Genomic DNA, 17,732 nt, shown 5'->3' on the forward strand with positions numbered 1-17,732 from the left:
GTGGGCACAACGTCTGGCAGCTACCGTGGCTCAGCACGTCCCCATGAATGCCCCCTTAGGGACACGTCAGCCCCCAGACTGGACAGAGGAACCGTGCTCACTGCCAGCCGGGCCAGCGCAGCACCGTGCTGCTCTCAGTGGCATCTCTCCCTCTCCTGCACCCTCCAAGAGCTCAGTTTGTCTCCTGACCACCAAAAGGGAGCCCAGAGCCCAACCCCGAGGACAAACGCACCCGGACAGTTGGTGCCTTCCGCATCAGCAGCCGCCGTCTTGCCATCGGAGCAGCATCCCAGCGGGGTGTTGTAACACGTGGCCCTCTCGATGGCTGGGGTGGAAGTTACTTGGCTTTCCTCCACCTCCTCTTCCCCTGCGGAGCATTAAGAGGAGTATTCACCAGCAGGAGGTAAGACCTCACCTCTGTGGCAGAGAACAAGGCTGAGACACAGCTTCAATTCATCGTGAGAGACAGGGGATGGTTGAGCCCACAACCGACCTGCCAAACCCAAGAAGTGCTCACACTCACCGGCAGAGCCTGCCCCGCTAGATTCCTGGTCTCCACTGCTGCCCATCTCTTGGTCTCCACTGCCTTCAGCGCTGCCTGATTCAACGTAGGCAGGCTGGGTGGTGGCCAGGACCACTGGTGCAGTGGAGAGAGGGCGCACGGTGGTCTTATACACCCCGTGGGTCATCCACGGTGTAGTGGCTGGTCTGGCAGTCGCGATGCGCCTTGTTGTAGGGTGACCTCTTTCCGTAGGCTTGGCTTCCAACAGCAGGGAGCTGGTAGCCAGCTCGGTGGGTTCTGGAGCCCGGGTGGTGAGCCGCAGTGGCGGAGGAAGGATTAACTTGTCCAAAGGCAGTGTGGGCAGCGGTGTGGGTGGTGAGGTGTGGCTTGTATGAGTGATGGACTCTGAAAGGAGCAGAGAGACGGGGTAGGTAAGGAGAGACAGGTCTGGGAAAGGCTGGCCGTGATGCTGGGAAGCACGTTGCAAACCCTCAGGCGCCTGCCCTGGGCAATGCATCCTCTGAGTGAGGAACTGCAGAGGAAGGAGGCAGCCAGACCCGGGTCCAGCATCAGGCCAGCACCGAGAGCAGCAGACACTCACCGTGGCACTGCCCCACATGCTTCACTGTGATGACCTGGCCCTGCCGGCAGGCGATGGTCTTCAGCTGGCACTGGTCCCCGTAGGTGACACCATCAGAGCCACACACCTGGGAGCAGAGGGGAAATGTGAGCTGCACCTTTGTCCCCCTCCAAGCCCCAGGCAAAATAAACCAGTCTCTAAATTCTGGGAGCAGAGACTTTGCAGAATCCCAGAATCATCTCAGTTGGAAAAGCCCTTGAAGATCCTCCAGTCCAACCATGAACCTCACACTGACCGTTCCCAACTCCACCAGATCCCTCAGCGCTGGCTCAACCCGACTCTTCAACCCCTCCAGGGATGGGGACTCCCCCCCTGCCCTGGGCAGCCCATTCCAATGCCCAACAACCCCTTCTGCAAAGAAATACTTCCTAAGAGCCAGTCCAAAAGCAGTCCCTCTGACACAAAGAGGTGATGACCTGCACAGAGGGACCCGGGGGCAGGCTGCGGAAGCCCAGGAGTGGAGCAGCTCAGAGGTGCCAGATGGGGCACAGAGCACCCAGCTCTGCTGGGAGACATCTATGACTCGCATGGCACCCTTCCCCACACACCAGAGACAGTGTCCGAACCTGCCCACTCGCTTCTCATGGTGGGGAAAGAGACATCAGACTCCCACGCTGCCCGCGCTGGCCCGAGGCAGCTGAGGTAGCCACACGTCCCCGACACACCCCCCATGGCTTCCTCCCCTGCAAACCTTGGTCATGTTGACCTCTGAGCAGAGCGGGGATGGGCACTCGCAGTGGGCAAAGCCGTTGACTTCCACGCATGAGGCCCCAAACTCGCAGCTCATTTCCTCGCAGGATTTTGGGGCTGATGGGTCTGGGGTAGGGAGAGAAGGGGGAGGAGATGATCAACCAGCATGTACTGAATCAAAATCCCTCTCTCCTCCCAGTGGGTCTGAGCTCTCCCAGGCACTCACCAACGCAGTTCAGACCAGTAGACAAGACAGACCTTCCCCAAAGAGAGAAACAGTCTCTCAGGCTGTGCATGAGTGCACAGATAACGGGAACCCAGCCAGGAGTGGAGCCCAGAGCCCCTTTCCCCCAAGCACAAGCACAAGCACACAGGGTGGGAGGGAGGCGTTTCTTTCACGGGCTTATGTGTTGCCCTGCAGCAGTACTCAAGCCCCCGTTTCCCGGTGCCCCACACAACCCCTCTGGTACGTGGCTCCCTCACCTTTCTCACAGCCAGTCATGCCCAGCTTGCTGCCATTGGGGCACTGGTTGCATTTCATGCCAGTGATACCAGTCTTGCAGGAGCACAATCCAGTCATCTGCTCACAGTCATCACGCACTGAGCCCACCGGGTCGCAGTTACAGGCTGAGCAAGAAGGGAAAAAAAGACACTGTTTTGCTGGTGGATTTGTGGAGCCAACAGCAGACTCATCCAGGACCCCCCGCAATCCAAGAGAAGAGTGAGGAGGAGGGTCCAGGGGAGGACTGTAATGCTGAGTGACCCCAAACGAGCTGCAGGAACCTGCCTCCACCCTCTGCCATCTGACCACTGTCCTCCGGCTTGTGATCCCACGTCTGCTCCACAGACACGTGCAGGGACACCTCACGCTGGGCTCAAGCAGCCCTGCAGAACATTTGGCCAGGGAGCAGGCCCACGAAAGGAGACACCACCTCGCAGCCAAGCTTTAGGCCACCCTGCCCCTTGTGCACGGAGCAAGTCATCAAACTTTGCAAAAACAGCCGCTGGAGGGGACTTAGAGTAGCACCAACAGTAGGGCTCGTTGGTTTAAATACCACGATACCCCGCGGTGCCTGTGCCCGCAGAGAGCTGTGTGGGATGAGGGGGGAGGGCCCTGCCCTGCCCGCACTCACGCGTGCAGCCGCTCTTGCTGTCGGTGACGATGCCGCGGAAGTTCCAGAAGCCAGGCTCGCAGCGGTCGCACTTCAGGCCCCCCACGCCGGGCTTGCAGGAGCACTGTCCCGTGGCGGGGTCGCAGGCTCCCCCATAGGAGCCATAGGGGTTGCACTGGCAGGTGCCTGTGAGCCGGAGAGAGAGAACGTGGGGCTGAGGAGAGAACGTCAGGGCGGAGGGACCGACTGCCGAGCCACCGAGGTGCTCAGCGAGGGCAGGGACGTGGCCTCACACTGGGCACGGGGAGGTTTCACCAGCTGCTGTCGACGTTTCTCCTCTGCCCCAGCTACGAGGGGGAACTAAACCTTCAGGGATTAACCCGCTCGCTTTGCTGTCATCAAGAACTCCTCTCTCATTAACATCAAAGGGGGAGGAAGCTATTAGAAGTTTATTATTAATTCATTAATTAGGAACTTGATGGAGGGAAATGATCCAAAGATAGACAGAGAGACGCTTCCTTTATCCACAGGGAGCAGAGCTGGTGAGAAAGGGAGACCTTGGGAGCAGCAAGTAGGGTGCACGAGCACATCCCCAGCCTGCCAGAGGCAGGGAAACGGCATGTCCAGAACAGGCAGCCACAGATAAATCTGCCCTGGGGACCTCAAGCTGCTGGTTAAGTGGCAATTACCTCCTGATGTATGCCTGCTGCCAACACAGGGACACAGGTGGGACAGAAACTGGTGGGATGCTGAATCCCAGTCAACTGGGAAGCTGTGTCCATGGCGCGGAGGGCAGGGGACAGGACTTCCATCAGAGACACAGGAACAGAATCCCAGAATCATTCCGGTTGGAAAAGACCCTTGGGATCATTGAGTCCAACCATCAGCCCTACTCTACAAAGTTCTCCCCTACGCCACATCCCCCAACATCTCATCTAAACGACCCTTAAACACACCCAGGGATGGTGACTCCACCCCCTCCCTGGGTCGCCTATTCCACTCTCTGACCACTCTTTCTGTGAAAAATTTTTTCCTAATGTCCAGTCACTGAACGTCACTGGCAGGGCGCTGCTAAAAGCGAAATGCTCATGTCCTCCCTAGCATCCCTCTGACCAGCTCCTCCCAGCTCTGCTGGCCCCCCCTTGGCCAGCACTGGCCACGCGTCTGCTCTTCCACTGCCCACTTCGGCCTGCAGCCCGTCCCGTGCACCCCCTGCCAGGAGATCTCTGGACATTCTCTGAATGCTGCTGCTTTTTAAATTATACGGCACATTAAACAGCACTACATCCTCATCAGGCAGGCATTAGCCAGGCCCAAGCCCGGCGTGAACCGTGTCTCCGTGGGCTAATGTGTTTCCCTAACAAGCGGTCACAGCCTCAGCTGTTAAGAGTTTGCTAATGCTTTTCAAAATGTGCCTTCTGCTAAAGTGCTGACTCCAATAATTATTTAATAAATATTAATGAAACAATTGCCAGCTCAGCTTCCTGCACAGTGCAGTCACCCACTAGCCACTGGTCCTGCGGTGGCCTGCAGAAGGTCCCCAGGCGAACCCAAAAGCTCTGCTCCACCTCAGCCTGCAGTGCAAGGATACAAGCAATATTTTTGTCCCTCAGGCCAGTGAAAAGCCCGAAGCTTCTAGCAATGGGTTGGAGGCACAGCGGGCACAGTCTGGGACTAGGGGCACCTTCTGCGGCGTCCAGCACAGACTCAGCACCAGACAAGTTCTGAGCCACCATCCTCTCTTCCTGCATTTCAGAGGGATTTCGACCTGGAAGTTGCCCTTTTGAGAGGACAAGAGCATCACTAGTAGACACAGAAGGCGAAGCATGTGCGCCCATCTCCATGTGTGCATGCTGTGAGCCTGGACCTGGGGATAAATGGAGGCTTTTTGAGCCTGGGAGGTCACTGGTTAGCTAAGGAATGGGGAGGGTCCACCCTTCTTCATTTCTCCTGGGATGGGACCTCCAGTCCCCCCTCCACCTGATCTCTCCTGCCTTCCAGCCTTCCTTGAAGGTCCTTCATGCCCCCCGAGGTGGGAACACAATATTCACTCACTTGGGCATCCAGCTGCACCCACTCCGAGCGCCAAGGTCATGTTGTCTGGGCAGCACCCATAGATGGTCTGGCTGCAGTGCACAACCAGGAGAGGCGGCGGGGTTGTGGCGAGGGCTGCAGAGGAAGGCAGAGGGGTACAGGTTATTTCTGGCAGGCGGGCTGTGGCAGGGCACATATGGATGGAGCAGCTAGCAGCATTCCTGCAAAACCACAGGATCCTGGGAACGGCTGATGCGGTGAGGTCCTAACCTTGGCCAGGGGAAAGCGCAGGGCATGGAACAGGAATGATGCAGCGGGGATCAGCAAACCAACACAGCCGCTGCTGTGTCCTTAGGGAGCACTTTCTTGCTTGGCCCCGGGGCAAGGGCATGTGTTAGTGCAGGGTGCCAGGCTGGGGACCAGTGCTCACAGCTTGGGTCAGCCTGGGGGACTGGCTGCCTTCGGGGGACTCACCGCGGCAGGCTCCTTGGCTAGTGACATAGAGATCCTGGCGTTTTTCACACCGTGTCTTCTTCAGCTCACACTCGTTGGTGTAGGTCACACCATCAGAGCCACACACCTGCCAGGACAGGGAGGGGAACGGCTCAGGGCAGTGGCTGCGCAGGAAGGTTCCCTATGCATGGGATGCCCTCTCCTGCCCAGGAAAGCATGCGGGAAAGCCACCAGGACGAAGAGAGGAGGGGAGCGAGGACTGCAGCAGGCAGCCCAGGACTGCTCGGCGTGCTTACCGGGTTGCGTGGCACTGCCAGGCAGGTGAAGTCACACACACAGCGGTCATCCTCAGCATCCTCGTCCCACCAGCCCCCGTACTGCCGGCACCGGTCCTGCTCACACTCACTACCGTCGCCGGAGCCCGAGCCCCCTGAGCCGCACTCTGGAGTGAAGGAGGACGACGGTGAGAAAGGGCTCGTGCCCAGCAGGGCAGAGTCAGGGGAGAGCAGCAGGGATGGGGCCAAAACCCTTTCCCTGACATGAGGCCGTGCCCCGGGCAGGGGAAGCAGCCCACAGCCACACAGGCCCGTCCAAATCATAGCAGGTTTAACCTCTTCAGCACAGGCAACCCCAGAATGCTGGGCCCACATACATTAGGATGCTTATGCCTGGACCTCAGAGATCCCTCTCCCTTACAGAAAGAAGATTCTCCCACCGCTGTCTCAAGATTGGGCTAAGCCTACAGAATGAAAACCACAAAGGGATGCTTCAGCAGCTGGCCTGAAGTCTTCCTCTCTACCTCTTTTCCTATCACCGCAGGAGGAAAAGCAAGGATCCTGTGGCTACCAGCGCGCTGCAGGCTAGCTGGAGATCAGACCACTAAAAGCCACGCACAGGAGGAAGAGCTGCCACTTGACTTAGCGACAGCTTAACTCCATGCTTTGATCGGACTCCTTCCCCTTCTCCTGCCCTCCCAAACACACAGTGCAGCAGGGAGATCGCTGCTGCTCATATAAAGATGGAAACCAGAGCAGAGGAAGGGATGGGGTTTGGGTTTAGTTTGCAGTTCAGTGAGGCAGATATTCTTAACAATATATAAACTCTGTCCCTAGCCTGGCTGCCTCTCCATAGATGCTCAGAGCTCCAGCAGCAAGAGAGAGATGTTGCTGATTTCAAAGGCTTCTTAAAGGGAAAGGGGGGTGAAGGAAAACCTGGGCCCTTTTATTGAGTGATCAAAGGCTGGGATTTGGCATTACACAGAGAATTATTTAAGATCTTTTCCCAGAGGGACATCAACCTGAAATTCCCCAAGGAGGGCTGTGATCAAACACCGTGTTATGTCTTCCCCTCTCCCTAAGCTCTGCCATAGCACTGAAGTCCTTTCCAGTTAGACTACATGTACAATGAGCCAGAGAATCTCAGCTCGCCGGGTCAGTACATCAGAGCAGTGAGGTTTAGGCACCTCCTGCACTTGGAATCAGCCAGCGTTAACCTACAGCTTCCCCCCTACACTGGGAAAACTCAGCAGGTTCTTAGTTGCTAGCCTGGCCAAGCAAGGTACAAGCCAACCCCACGACCTTGCCTGGCACTTAGTACCGAGTCAATAGTGGCCCCAGACCAGGCTCTGGAGCAGCTCCTGGGGCAGAGGGAAGCAAAGCAGTGGCCAGGCTCCCTGCCCCAGGAATGGCTCCGTTCTCCCCCCGCCAGCTGAGGCCTGCCCAAGTGTGAAATTAAAGCAGTGATAAACTCCTTGCCCAGCCGATTAGGCGGCATCATCTCTCATTACTGCTGGATCCAGGAAGACAAAGGGAAAAGGGAGGTGGCAGGTGGGGTGCTGGGTGACAGCGGCCGGGCGGGAAGGAGTGTCACTGGTACAGGACTGCTCTGCTGGGGGTGTCACAGGGCTCACGGGGCAGGCAGCAAGGGGAAAAGCCCACTGTGTGCAGCCTCAGCCCTCCCTCACCCTCTCCCTCCTCCCCACCTTTCACACCCACCCGGCCGGAGGAACGGCAGCAACCTACCGTCCTCACACGGCCCCATCCTGGCAACCTCGATGCTCTTCTGCTGCTGGCAGGAGGCCACCTGCAGCTCGCATTGGTTGTCGTAGGTGAGGCCGTCGCTGCCGCAGAGCTGGGCGAAGGGCTGCCTCTCGCAGCGCGGGCACACGCACTGCCCAGCCACACACCTGCTGCCGAAGGAGCACACCGTGCTGCCGCAGGACTCTGCGAGGCGAGAGGGAGCAACCACGGTCAGACAGCGGGGGGACCTTTGCAGCCAACTGCCCAGTGTCACAGAGCTGGGGACCACTAACTTGCCCTCAGAGGAAAGGAGAGAAGTCCTCCTTCCCCAGAGTGGTTTGTTATTGCTTATTTAAACTGCACACGGACAGGTGTCAGTCCTGAGCGTTTCCGATTCCCACCAGCACCCACAGGTGTTGTGTCCAACAGCTTTTTCTTGGAGACCACTAAGAAATCCCATTTACTCTCATGGTGTATTCTGACTTCAGCTCCTGCTCGCAGAGCACTAAGTGCCATCTGCCACACTCGGTCGTTTTTCGCTCCCAAATTTAGAGAGGATCTCCCTGCACAGTTCAGCCCTAGAACACCAGACCCAGCTGGACAGGTTTTATGAGGCTCAAAGCATTGCTTTTACTGAAGTAGCATTTGTCCTAATGAAGAACCTAGGCAGGGCTTTTAATTCATTAAGAAATTAGCACAGACAGTTCCCTGGGCTGGGGAGTGGGGAGGAGACATGTGAGCACAGATGAATTAACCCCCAGGGGATGGAGGGAAGGGAAGGCTACTGGGATGAGCTGTGTGATCAAACAGACTCTTGACACCTTCCGTTCTGGTGGTGGCTATTAACATGGGTTTAAGCCCAAGTTCTTTGCTTGGCTCAATGGACATTAGCCCAATTTCTTTGCTTGGCTCTGACAAGTAACAAAGAGGGCAGATACCACCTATGATGTGTAGCTGCTTGAGAGGCTCAATATGCCCAAATCTTGTGAAGATGAAAGGGAAGACCACACCAGACAAGGTGAAAAGCCTCAGGCAGGGTCTCCTGAGTGACCAGCCAGAAACTGCAGCCCAGGGCCGGGCTGCTGGGTAAGCCCTGTTACTCCGGAGCTCATATCCTCCTGGGAAGTCTTAAAAATAACCAATAAAGGCACCAGGAGGAGTGCTAGGGAGACTCTCCACACATCCCCACTCTGGGGTTTCTCTGGTGCCTCCCAGGGCTGCCAAACCCATGGGCTGTGAGTGCTACAAATGACTGGGGAGCCTTGGATGGCCACGGGAAGGCAGCTCAGCGGGGCCCGGGTGGCCAGCGGGGCTGAGCATCCGCTCTCTGAAATGCCACCAGCGGGACAGAGACAAGGGCAGAAGGGGACCTTGCCAGACTCACTGCAGTCTCCTTGGGCAGCCACCAAAATGTTCGTCTGCTGCGTGCAGGCCCGGACGTGGAGCTCGCACTCACTGCCGTAGGTGTTGCCATCTGTGCCGCACACGGGCTGAGAGGAGGGAACACACTCCGTGGGGCACACGCACCTTCCCGTCTCCGCCTCGCAGATGGCCCCAAACTGGCACTTGCCACAACGGTCTGCACAAAGAACAAACCCTGGAGGTTAACACAACACGGCAGGCAGGCACCGCTGTCAAATAAAGTGCCAGAGCAGAAATAAAACCCCACTGCAACCTCCTCCCCCAGGTTGAGCCCCTGCAGACCCCAGGAGCAGAAGCCGAGGCAAGGGCTGCAGGAGGAGGGAGAGTCAGCTCAGAGGCAGAAAGGCAATAACTACTCGTAAAAGCCATCAGGACCAGGAGTAACCCCGATGAAATGTCACCAGAGCTGTATGCTGTTCGAGCTAAACAGGAGGTGGGAGAGAGAGAGCAGGGGGCTGAGTGCAATTACAAGGAGCGATAAATCAGTCCCAGCCCTGGGAGGAGGAGCGCAGCACCCCAGGCAGCCAGCGGCCAGTCCCCCGGGGGGGGAGAAAAGCAGCCGGATTCACACACGGCAAGACAGCAGGGCGGGAGGAGGTGGTCAGCCGGGAAGGGGGACACCACCTCCCCTCGTTTATCGGGGTGCCAGCAGTGCTGGACGCACGTAAAACACAGCACCGGCTCCCAGCGCCCTGCCACCCCCCGCAGCGGGATCCTCAGCCTGCTGCTGCAAACACACGCACAGCACACGCACACAGGCTCGGGGCAGAGAAGACGTTTATCTTCGTAATAACTCACTTGCAAAGGAGCTGTCACTCGTTGCAGGAGAGACCGGACTCCAGCCAGCCCATCTCCTCTCTCCTGACTCCTGGGTATTTAGTGATTCACAGCTTCCTTTTCTCCTTCAGACAAACACCCCTCTCCCCTCCCCACCATTTCAATTCATGAGGAATTTGGCTCAAAGATGGGTTTTCTTATTTTTCTTTCACACGGCAGCTGCTGCCTTTGCATGGGGGAGGGAAGATGCAACAACCCCCTGCTTGGTTTGTGCAGACTGTTGGCCAGGAGGTTTCTATCTACAGCACAAAGCTTGCAGCCACGCCTGGGCTCTGCAGGTTGGCAGAGGGGCTGCTCAAGGCAGCCTGCGGGCAGACAAGGGCAGCTCAAACGTGCCTGACAGCCGTATTTGCATCCTTCATTGTTTCTCCTGTGACTGCGTGGAGCTGGTACCAGCATTTTCTTCTGACCTGAATCTCTCTGGGCCCTCTGCGACGCTGCAAGCAGGGAGCTCCACAGGTTGGAAGGGGTCTTCCTTTTCTAAAGGAAGGGTCTTCCTTTCCTCTGCTGTCTCAAAGCCCTTACGGCTCAGGAGCATGTTCCCCAAGCGCAGCTCAGTGGGGAAGTGACGGTAAGGGATCAAGCCCAGCTTTGACAGGGCACGGCTATGTCACACACCAGCCTTAGGTGGAAAGACAGGCACCAGCTCCTGATGCCCAGCCTGGAAGTTAGGGGCAGAAACACTGTATTTTGACAAAGCAGCAGTAAGTCTAGCCCCACCTGAGCAAATACAACCCAAAAGCCCTCTGTCCCCGTCGCCAGCGCCACATTTGTGCCTAAAACACCACCTGCTCCCAGCAAGTGAACCCGAGTTATGGAGGAGGAACCCCCAGAGATCGGCTCTTACCGCAGGGCCCCTTGTGCTTCACTTTGATGTCTTTCTTGAGGACACAGGCCATGGAGTCGAGCTCGCAGGGGTTGCCGTAGGTGCGGTTGTCGGTGCCGCACACGGGGTCGTAGCGGCCCTGGCAGACCTGCTGGCACTCGCACACGGCCTCCTGGTTCTTCACCACGCACGTGGCCCCGAAGGTGCACTCCACGCTCAGGCACGGGCTCGGCGTGCCCAGGTCTGCAGGGGGGACAGGAGAGAAAGGCACCGGCCTCAATCCGCCGCTTCCCCGGCTCACCGAGCACAGCAACGCATGCCAGCACCCCCAGCCTCAGGCCCACGCCTGCCTCCCCCCGCCTCAAGCCGTGGCAAATGCACAGAGCTCCTGGCCTTGGCACCAGCCCAGCGCCTGCACCCTCCATGCCACCCCGACATGCCTGGCTCAGCATCTTCCCCATGCTTGGCAGAGGTTAGGGATGGGAAGCAGGCACAAGATCTTCTCCCTGCACGCCACGAACAGGACTCCTGCCTCGTCTCCTCCATCCCATCCCCATCCCAGCTACATTCTGCCCCGAGGGGCCAGCCAGACGTGGGATCAGCCCTGCGGGTTTTTGCCCCAAACCCCGATGTCTGGGTCTCCCCAGCAGCTCACAGCCAGCATCAAGAACAAGCATCACATGCTGCGGGAGAACAACAGACTCAGGCCCCTCGTTGCCAGGAGGGGAGCCAGCGCTTCTTTTCCCTGCCTGCGAAGTCAGATCTGAACACCCAGCTCTGTGGCAGAGGGAGGGCAGGAGGCAGCAGAAAGCCCTCCTCGGCATGAGTCTCGGTGCCTCCAGGACACTCGCTACATCACCGCGCAGTACCTGGCGCTGGCCGCTGAACCCTCCGTAGCAGCTCACACGGGCACAGTTCCCTCCACTGAGGCCTCGCATCCTCAGAATCACACTGAGGATGAACAGCTCACGCTAATACCCCGTGGCAATACCCTGGAAGACCTGGCTGGAGAGGACACCTCCATCTGGCTTCACCACACAGCCTGTCTCTCTCCTCTCCCCTCCCTAGCAGCTCAGCTCCATTCCCCTCCCCTTGCAAGCTGGTGTTGGAAAGGCCAGGGAGCTGCTGGGCGGCAGGATGAAGGGACCTGGTGTCCTTGCTTCAGCCCAGTCCTTGGGCATCTGGCTCCAGCAGCAGAGCCCTGAGGCTCCCTGGGGATGGGTAATGCTCCGCAGCAGGGGTTGCAGGCGGAGAGGCAGCACTCCCCTCTGCTCACAAACTGGAGCTGCTTCATCAAAGTCAGCCGAGCCGGTGGCACCTTCCCTGCAAGATGCCCGGCAGCGATGAGGTGAGCAGCCAGCCCTGATGGTGACAGCAAAGAGAAAAGGCTGCATCTCACTGCCTGGTACAGCTCTGCAACTGCTCGCAGGGAAAGCCCTGTGGGTCCACCCACTTCCCAGCCCGCTGTGCCCCTCCAGGAACACCCTCCACCAGCCAGAAGCCGAGCCAGGTGGCTAAAAGGCAGGACTGGCCGTGCCGCTGGAGAGAAACCCAGCACTGCCACGGAGAGACCCAGCACTGCCCAGTGACCCCTCCCTATGACTCAAGACAAAAGCCCTGAGGACATGGGGCAAAGAAAGGACACAGATTTAATCCGTGCTAAACACTGACAAGGACACATGAGACAAAACAGATGTGGGGAACAGACAATGCGGCCAAGACGAGATGGATGCAACAGGCAGACACAGCACAGCCCCACCACCACCATACAGCGAGGCAGGCACAGAGACGGAGTGTAGGGGGCGAAGACAAAGCCCTCCAGAGCCTGCTGGCATGGCACAGGGCACGGGGCAACATGTCCATTTTCCTCCCTTGCTTGGATCAGGGTGAAAATATCTGCAGAGCAAGAGCAAGGCTTGAGCCCTCCGGAGGCTGGCTGCATGCTGTCAACCAGTGACAAAATGGCCCATAGCGATGGCACAGGCAAGTCTGAATTTTGGATTTAGCTCCTTGGGAAGCACCTACCAAGTCGAAACTTAGAGCCAAGGGTCTGCAAAGGAACAGGTAAGAGGGAGACAGTTCAGGCACATGGCCACTACTTCAAGCCAGGCTTTTCAACTGTCCCCAACTTGCCTGCTGCTGAGGAGTTTGTGAGCAGTTCCTAAGGACCAGGAACCGTTCCCTGCTGTGCTCAGCCCTGTGACACTGCTCACACCTCCTGCCGGTGTTTCACTTTTTTAAAACAACACCTGTACCATAATCGTGTCCCCCAAACACACAGACACACGCTTGCATGAGGAAGCACCTCTGCTGGACACAATTAGGCAGTGAGGCTGCAACGAGCTAGGCATGAAGCGAATACATTCGCTCATTTGAAATCCAAATTCACACTCTTGTCTCGGGGAGCAAGGGAGCAGTGAGTGAGAGCGCCGGGAGGTGCCAGGCCTGATGGAGAACACTGCCCTGACACTCCTTGCCCTTCCTAAGCAGGCAAACCTGCAGAGATGCAGCACATGTAGCTCCTTCACAGCCTGAATCTCAGCCTGTGAAATTTCACAAACAGCCTTGGGCACCTGCAGACGTCACTGGGGATTTTTGGCACCAATTTTGATGTGGGCGGATATAATGAGGACCTACTGAGCAAGGACCTTAGGCTGTGCTATAATCAAGACCTGCTTTGATTCCTGGCCCTTCTCCATCTTGTAGGCAGGGAAACTGAGGCACAGAACAAGTGAAATGCTCATTCTGCATCCTGATTGATTCAAGGGCATGATCCCTCACCTGCTGCCAAGCTTTGCAGAAACCTAACCAAGCCCCGGGACCTGGGGACACTGAGCTCTCCTGCCAGCCCTGCCTGTGGATGGCTTCAGAGAAGAGGCTCTGAAGCTGCTTTGTAACCCATAACACCCCGTCGATCTGTACCCGTGACACCCAGCGGGCTCCGGCACCAGCTCCACAGGGACACAGGGGGAGTATTCCTAGGGAAGAACCACATCTGAGCACAGACAGCTCCTCAGTGGTTCCAAAAGGCACGTGGTGCTTTGCTGGACACTGGGGAGGGGAGCTGCAATCCCTGCAGAGCCCCTGCCCACGGGACTTGCACAGAGAAGCGTGACACACATTACGGAGAGCAAAGGGACAAGCATCACAGTCCCAGGCAGGCAGAAGTCTCTGGGAAGGAGGAGGGGGGGAAGAAAGGGGGGTTAGTCGGGGGCAAAAGGAGAGGTAAGATCAACCAGGAGCGGTCCAGACTGATGTATCAGCCGAAGAGGGGCTTGCTAAGGCGTGGGGGGCTCACAGCACCCACCTCTGCTCCCACTCTCATTCGCCTCGAAGGGTCAAGCCGCAGCAAGCATCAGACAAGACCCCACTGCACTGCAAGGCATTTCCAATCCAGCAGGAAGTGTTTGGGGCGAGGGATGGGAGCAAAACCAGGGCAATCTCTCCATCCCAGGGGCTCTCAAGCAAAACTAGAGAGGTGGGGAGCAGTGAGAAGAGGCCAGGACTGTCACTGGCTACGGAGAAGGGGAGAAAGCCGACCTCCTAGCAGAGATGTCCGGGTAGGGAGCAGAAGGGTGCTGCGAGGACACAATTCCTTCCTCCAAACAGGCAACACTGTAAAACACAAGACACAGACGAAAAAGGAAAGAGAGAGAGAGAGAGCGGAGGGAAAAAGAGAGCTGGGAGGGGAGAGAGAGCAGAGAGAGGCAAGGAGGAAAAGACAGATGCAACTACAGACACCTTCCCTCCACCTCCTGTCCACATCGGTCTCATCCCATCCCTTCTTTCTCAGCTACACCATCGCAGTGTCATAGTAGAGAAGGATTAAAAACAAGGCCTGGACTGTTTTGTTTGGCTTTGCCTCCTTTGCCTTGCTGCTGGAAAAGACAGCAGCAAAGCTCAGAGTTCATTAGACAGGTACTAACGGTCTGGCCTCCCTTCCCTTCCCCGGCTCCATGCACCTCCCTCATCCTCACTGCAGAGGCACGGCTGAACTGGTCACGCTCCCCACCCTGGGTGCTGGCTGCAGATGGAGCCTGGAGCTCCTTCAGCCCCTGGTCTCACCCACTGCCGAGCATCCCCCAAGTCCTGTCCCAAAGGACTGCACCCTGCACCCCAGGAAGCCAGCCAGGAGAGAAGTTAGCACACCAGCACTGCTCACGCTGAGAAGGCCTGTCCTGACACACAAGCTGGCAAGCAGCATCACCACCCCGTCCCCGTTTCTAAACCTGCTTCCTATCTCGCCTTGAGCCTGAACTGGTGACACACAGGAGGATGGTGCTTTCTTTCCAAAGGCCAACACTGAGCTTGGAGAGAAGAGGCTTTTTCCTCAGCTAACGGGAGGCCAAAGGCTCGCCCACACCTCGTGGTGGTTTGCTACAGGGCTGCCTGCAGCTGTCACGTGGATTTTGAAATCCTAAGCTTTGGCAGACAGAGCCCCAGCTTTGATTTACTTCCCCCAGATTACGAGCTTTGTTTGCTCCTACCCCACAAGGATGTAGCTCCCGAAAGCAGATGTGCGCCTCTGCTGTCCTCGCCTGGAGGAAGAGAAGTTGGGGGCAAGCTAAAATAAAAGACAGTAAGATGGAGAGATGCGTAGGGACCGTATCCTGTTGCCCACTGGCCTCGTTCCACTGGACGCGGTGGAAACGATGCGCGTCTGACAGCGAGGTGACTGGCAGCATGAGCTCTCCGCTCGCCCTAGAGATTTGGGAAGCCTTAGCCAGGGCCTGACTCTAAAGGAGGTGCAGGGAAGGGTTTGTAGAGAGCACAAGGCACCAGGGCTTGGCCACCCAGCTGCAAACTTCTGGTTGTCGTCCAGCACCAGCTCCCCGCAGCCCAGGGAGACAAGAGGACTGAAAGGTGCCTCTGTTGTCCAACCTGTAGGGAGAACTTGGGGAACTGCCTCCTAATCATTCAACCACCAGAAACACAGTGAAACAGACAATTAAAAATAACAGTTGTGATTATATTGAGTGTGATTTTGGGAGCTTGACAAACAGTTTTCAAGCAGCTGGGCCTGGCAGCGCTAAAAACCTACCGCAGGAGCACAAAGCCAACAAAACAGATCCGCAACATGGGGCCTAATTTCTAAGTACTTCAGAAGGTTTGATACAGCTGATACCTTATAAAACATCAGCTTAAAATAATAGGACACAGTTCGAGATCTAGTAAAAAACAATTTTGAGCTGAAATGAACAGTCCTTCCAACTCATACAAATCAATCCAGTGACCGTGTTTAACCTCCTTCATTTTCTGCGTAATAATTTAAAAACTGGACATTCCCAACATCCTAGGGACCCGAAGCCCCCTCCTATCACATACGCCTGAAAAAGCATCCATTGGAAAGGTCAAAAGCTTCTCCCAGAGACGAGACAAAGACACGGCGAGACCTCCAGAGAGTGGGCGCGCTGGGGAGAGTTCCTTATGGAGAGTACCTGGAGCTGAGAGAAGCAGGCAGGCATGGAGGGGGAAGCATGGAAGGAGCTTGGGGACTGGCACTACCCTGGGAGGAAAAATGAACGGTGTGGGCTGCCGGGGAACTGCGTGGTGACCAATGTGCACCTGGCCGTGGTGGTGAATGAGAGAAACCAGGACATCACAGACAATTCGGTACTGTTTAAACACAAATGATTCCTCCCCGTGTTACGGAGCACATCGGACAGAGACAAGACCAAGGAGGAACACATGCACACACACACACATGAGGACTGCTGGAAGGAAAAAGAACAGGGAGGAACAGATATTCAGGGCTTGTCGGCCATAAGACTGAAGAGAGCCTGTGGCTTGCTCAGACGGCGGGCTCACAACTTACCTGCAGCTTTCCAGCATCAACGCGAGCACCGTCGCCTGCACGGAAGGGACTGACGCAGGCTGGGCTTAAAGTGGCTGCTGGGGCTGGGAAGTGAGAGGTTTTGGGGTACCAGTGTTCCTGTGGGCAAACCAGCCCGGAGGCACCAGTGCTTACCACAGGGTCCACTGTGCTTTACTGGGATGGCAGCCTTCTGGTGGCACTCGGCCTTCTGGCGCTCGCAGTCGTTGCTGTAGGTCCGGCTGTCCCGGGCACAGACCGGCCGGTAGGCGCCGTCGCAGGCGATGCGGTCGCAGGAGCAGCGAGTGGTGCCGCGGCGGTTCAGGCAGATGGCGTTGAACTTGCACTCGTCCTTGCATTTGTCTGGGAGGAGAGAGGACAGCACCGCTCGCGCACAGCACAGGGACAGGCGAGGGGGTATACTCCCATTGCCGAGAGCACGGCATGGAGCAGCGGGGAAGGTCAGGAACTGGAACACTCCTGTTCGCCGGGAAGCAGAGAGCTACTTACCCTGGTGCTGGCACTGCCCCGAACGCACTTTCTGAATCTCCAGCCCCCGGATGGCCCCCGAGCGCCCCATCACGCACTCGTTGTCGTAAGTCACCCCATCGTCACCGCACACGAGCTCCCTCTTTGGGGGACAGTTCTCAGGGCGGGAGAGCAGGTCCGCCCTTCGGGTGCGGGGGTTCACCCGGCAAACACGATTCATGTCGTTGAGGACACCTTTACATGGGTCTGTGCACAGAGCCAGAGCAGATAGTCAGGCACCCTCACCCCCTGCCCAGAGAGGTGCTTCCCGGCCTGCCCTCCTCCCTCCCAGCTGGCCCGAGAGCCTCCATGCCCTCCCCAGTGTCACTCAGTGTGTGCTGGGGCTCTTCACAGAATCCCAGAATCATCTTGGTTGGAAAAGACCTTGAAGCTCCTCCAGTCCAACCATGAACCTCACACTGACCGTTCCCAACTCCACCAGATTCCTCAGCGCTGGGTCAACCCGACTCTCCAACCCCTCCAGGGATGGGGACTCCCCCCCTGCCCTGGGCAGCCCATTCCAACGCCCAACAACCCCTTCTGCAAAGAAATCCTTCCTAAGAGCCAGTCTGACCCTGCCCTGGCGCAGCTTGAGGCCATTCCCTCTTGTCCTGGCGCTTGTTCCTTGGCTCAAGAGACTCATCCCCCCTCTCTGCACCCTCCTTTCAGGGAGTTGTAGAGGGCCATGAGTCTCCCCTCAGCCTCTTCTTCTCCAGACTAAACAAGTCTTCCTCGAGACTGGACATCTGTAGGGCTCTGCACACGTAAGGACTCGGTTTTTACAGAGCTGCACACACTGAGGACATGTGCCCTTTCCAAAGTGATCGCCGGATGGGATGAGCTCTGCCTTTTTCCCCA

General features: G+C 57.3%; 1 protein-coding gene across 6 annotated transcripts in view; it reads right to left on the bottom strand.

Annotated features, from left to right (window-relative positions):
- AGRN (agrin) overlaps positions 1-17,732 on the bottom strand; it is a 125,892-nt gene that overhangs the window by 24,938 nt on the left and 83,222 nt on the right. For all 6 annotated transcript variants that reach the window (XM_074848124.1, XM_074848126.1, XM_074848123.1 and 3 more), the window contains 14 exons: positions 16,857-17,081; positions 16,503-16,709; positions 10,556-10,777; positions 8,834-9,028; positions 7,453-7,653; positions 5,728-5,873; positions 5,453-5,558; positions 5,000-5,113; positions 2,966-3,130; positions 2,316-2,459; positions 1,834-1,958; positions 1,104-1,209; positions 524-907; positions 233-367 (listed from right to left, as the gene is read on the bottom strand). In XM_074848124.1, coding sequence (XP_074704225.1) covers positions 233-367; positions 524-907; positions 1,104-1,209; positions 1,834-1,958; positions 2,316-2,459; positions 2,966-3,130; positions 5,000-5,113; positions 5,453-5,558; positions 5,728-5,873; positions 7,453-7,653; positions 8,834-9,028; positions 10,556-10,777; positions 16,503-16,709; positions 16,857-17,081 — 2,475 coding nt within the window. The remainder of the gene's footprint in view (positions 1-232; positions 368-523; positions 908-1,103; positions 1,210-1,833; positions 1,959-2,315; positions 2,460-2,965; positions 3,131-4,999; positions 5,114-5,452; positions 5,559-5,727; positions 5,874-7,452; positions 7,654-8,833; positions 9,029-10,555; positions 10,778-16,502; positions 16,710-16,856; positions 17,082-17,732) is intronic.

Source organism: Strix aluco, chromosome 22 (assembly GCF_031877795.1).
Source record: "Strix aluco isolate bStrAlu1 chromosome 22, bStrAlu1.hap1, whole genome shotgun sequence".
Classification (NCBI taxonomy): domain Eukaryota; kingdom Metazoa; phylum Chordata; class Aves; order Strigiformes; family Strigidae; genus Strix; species Strix aluco.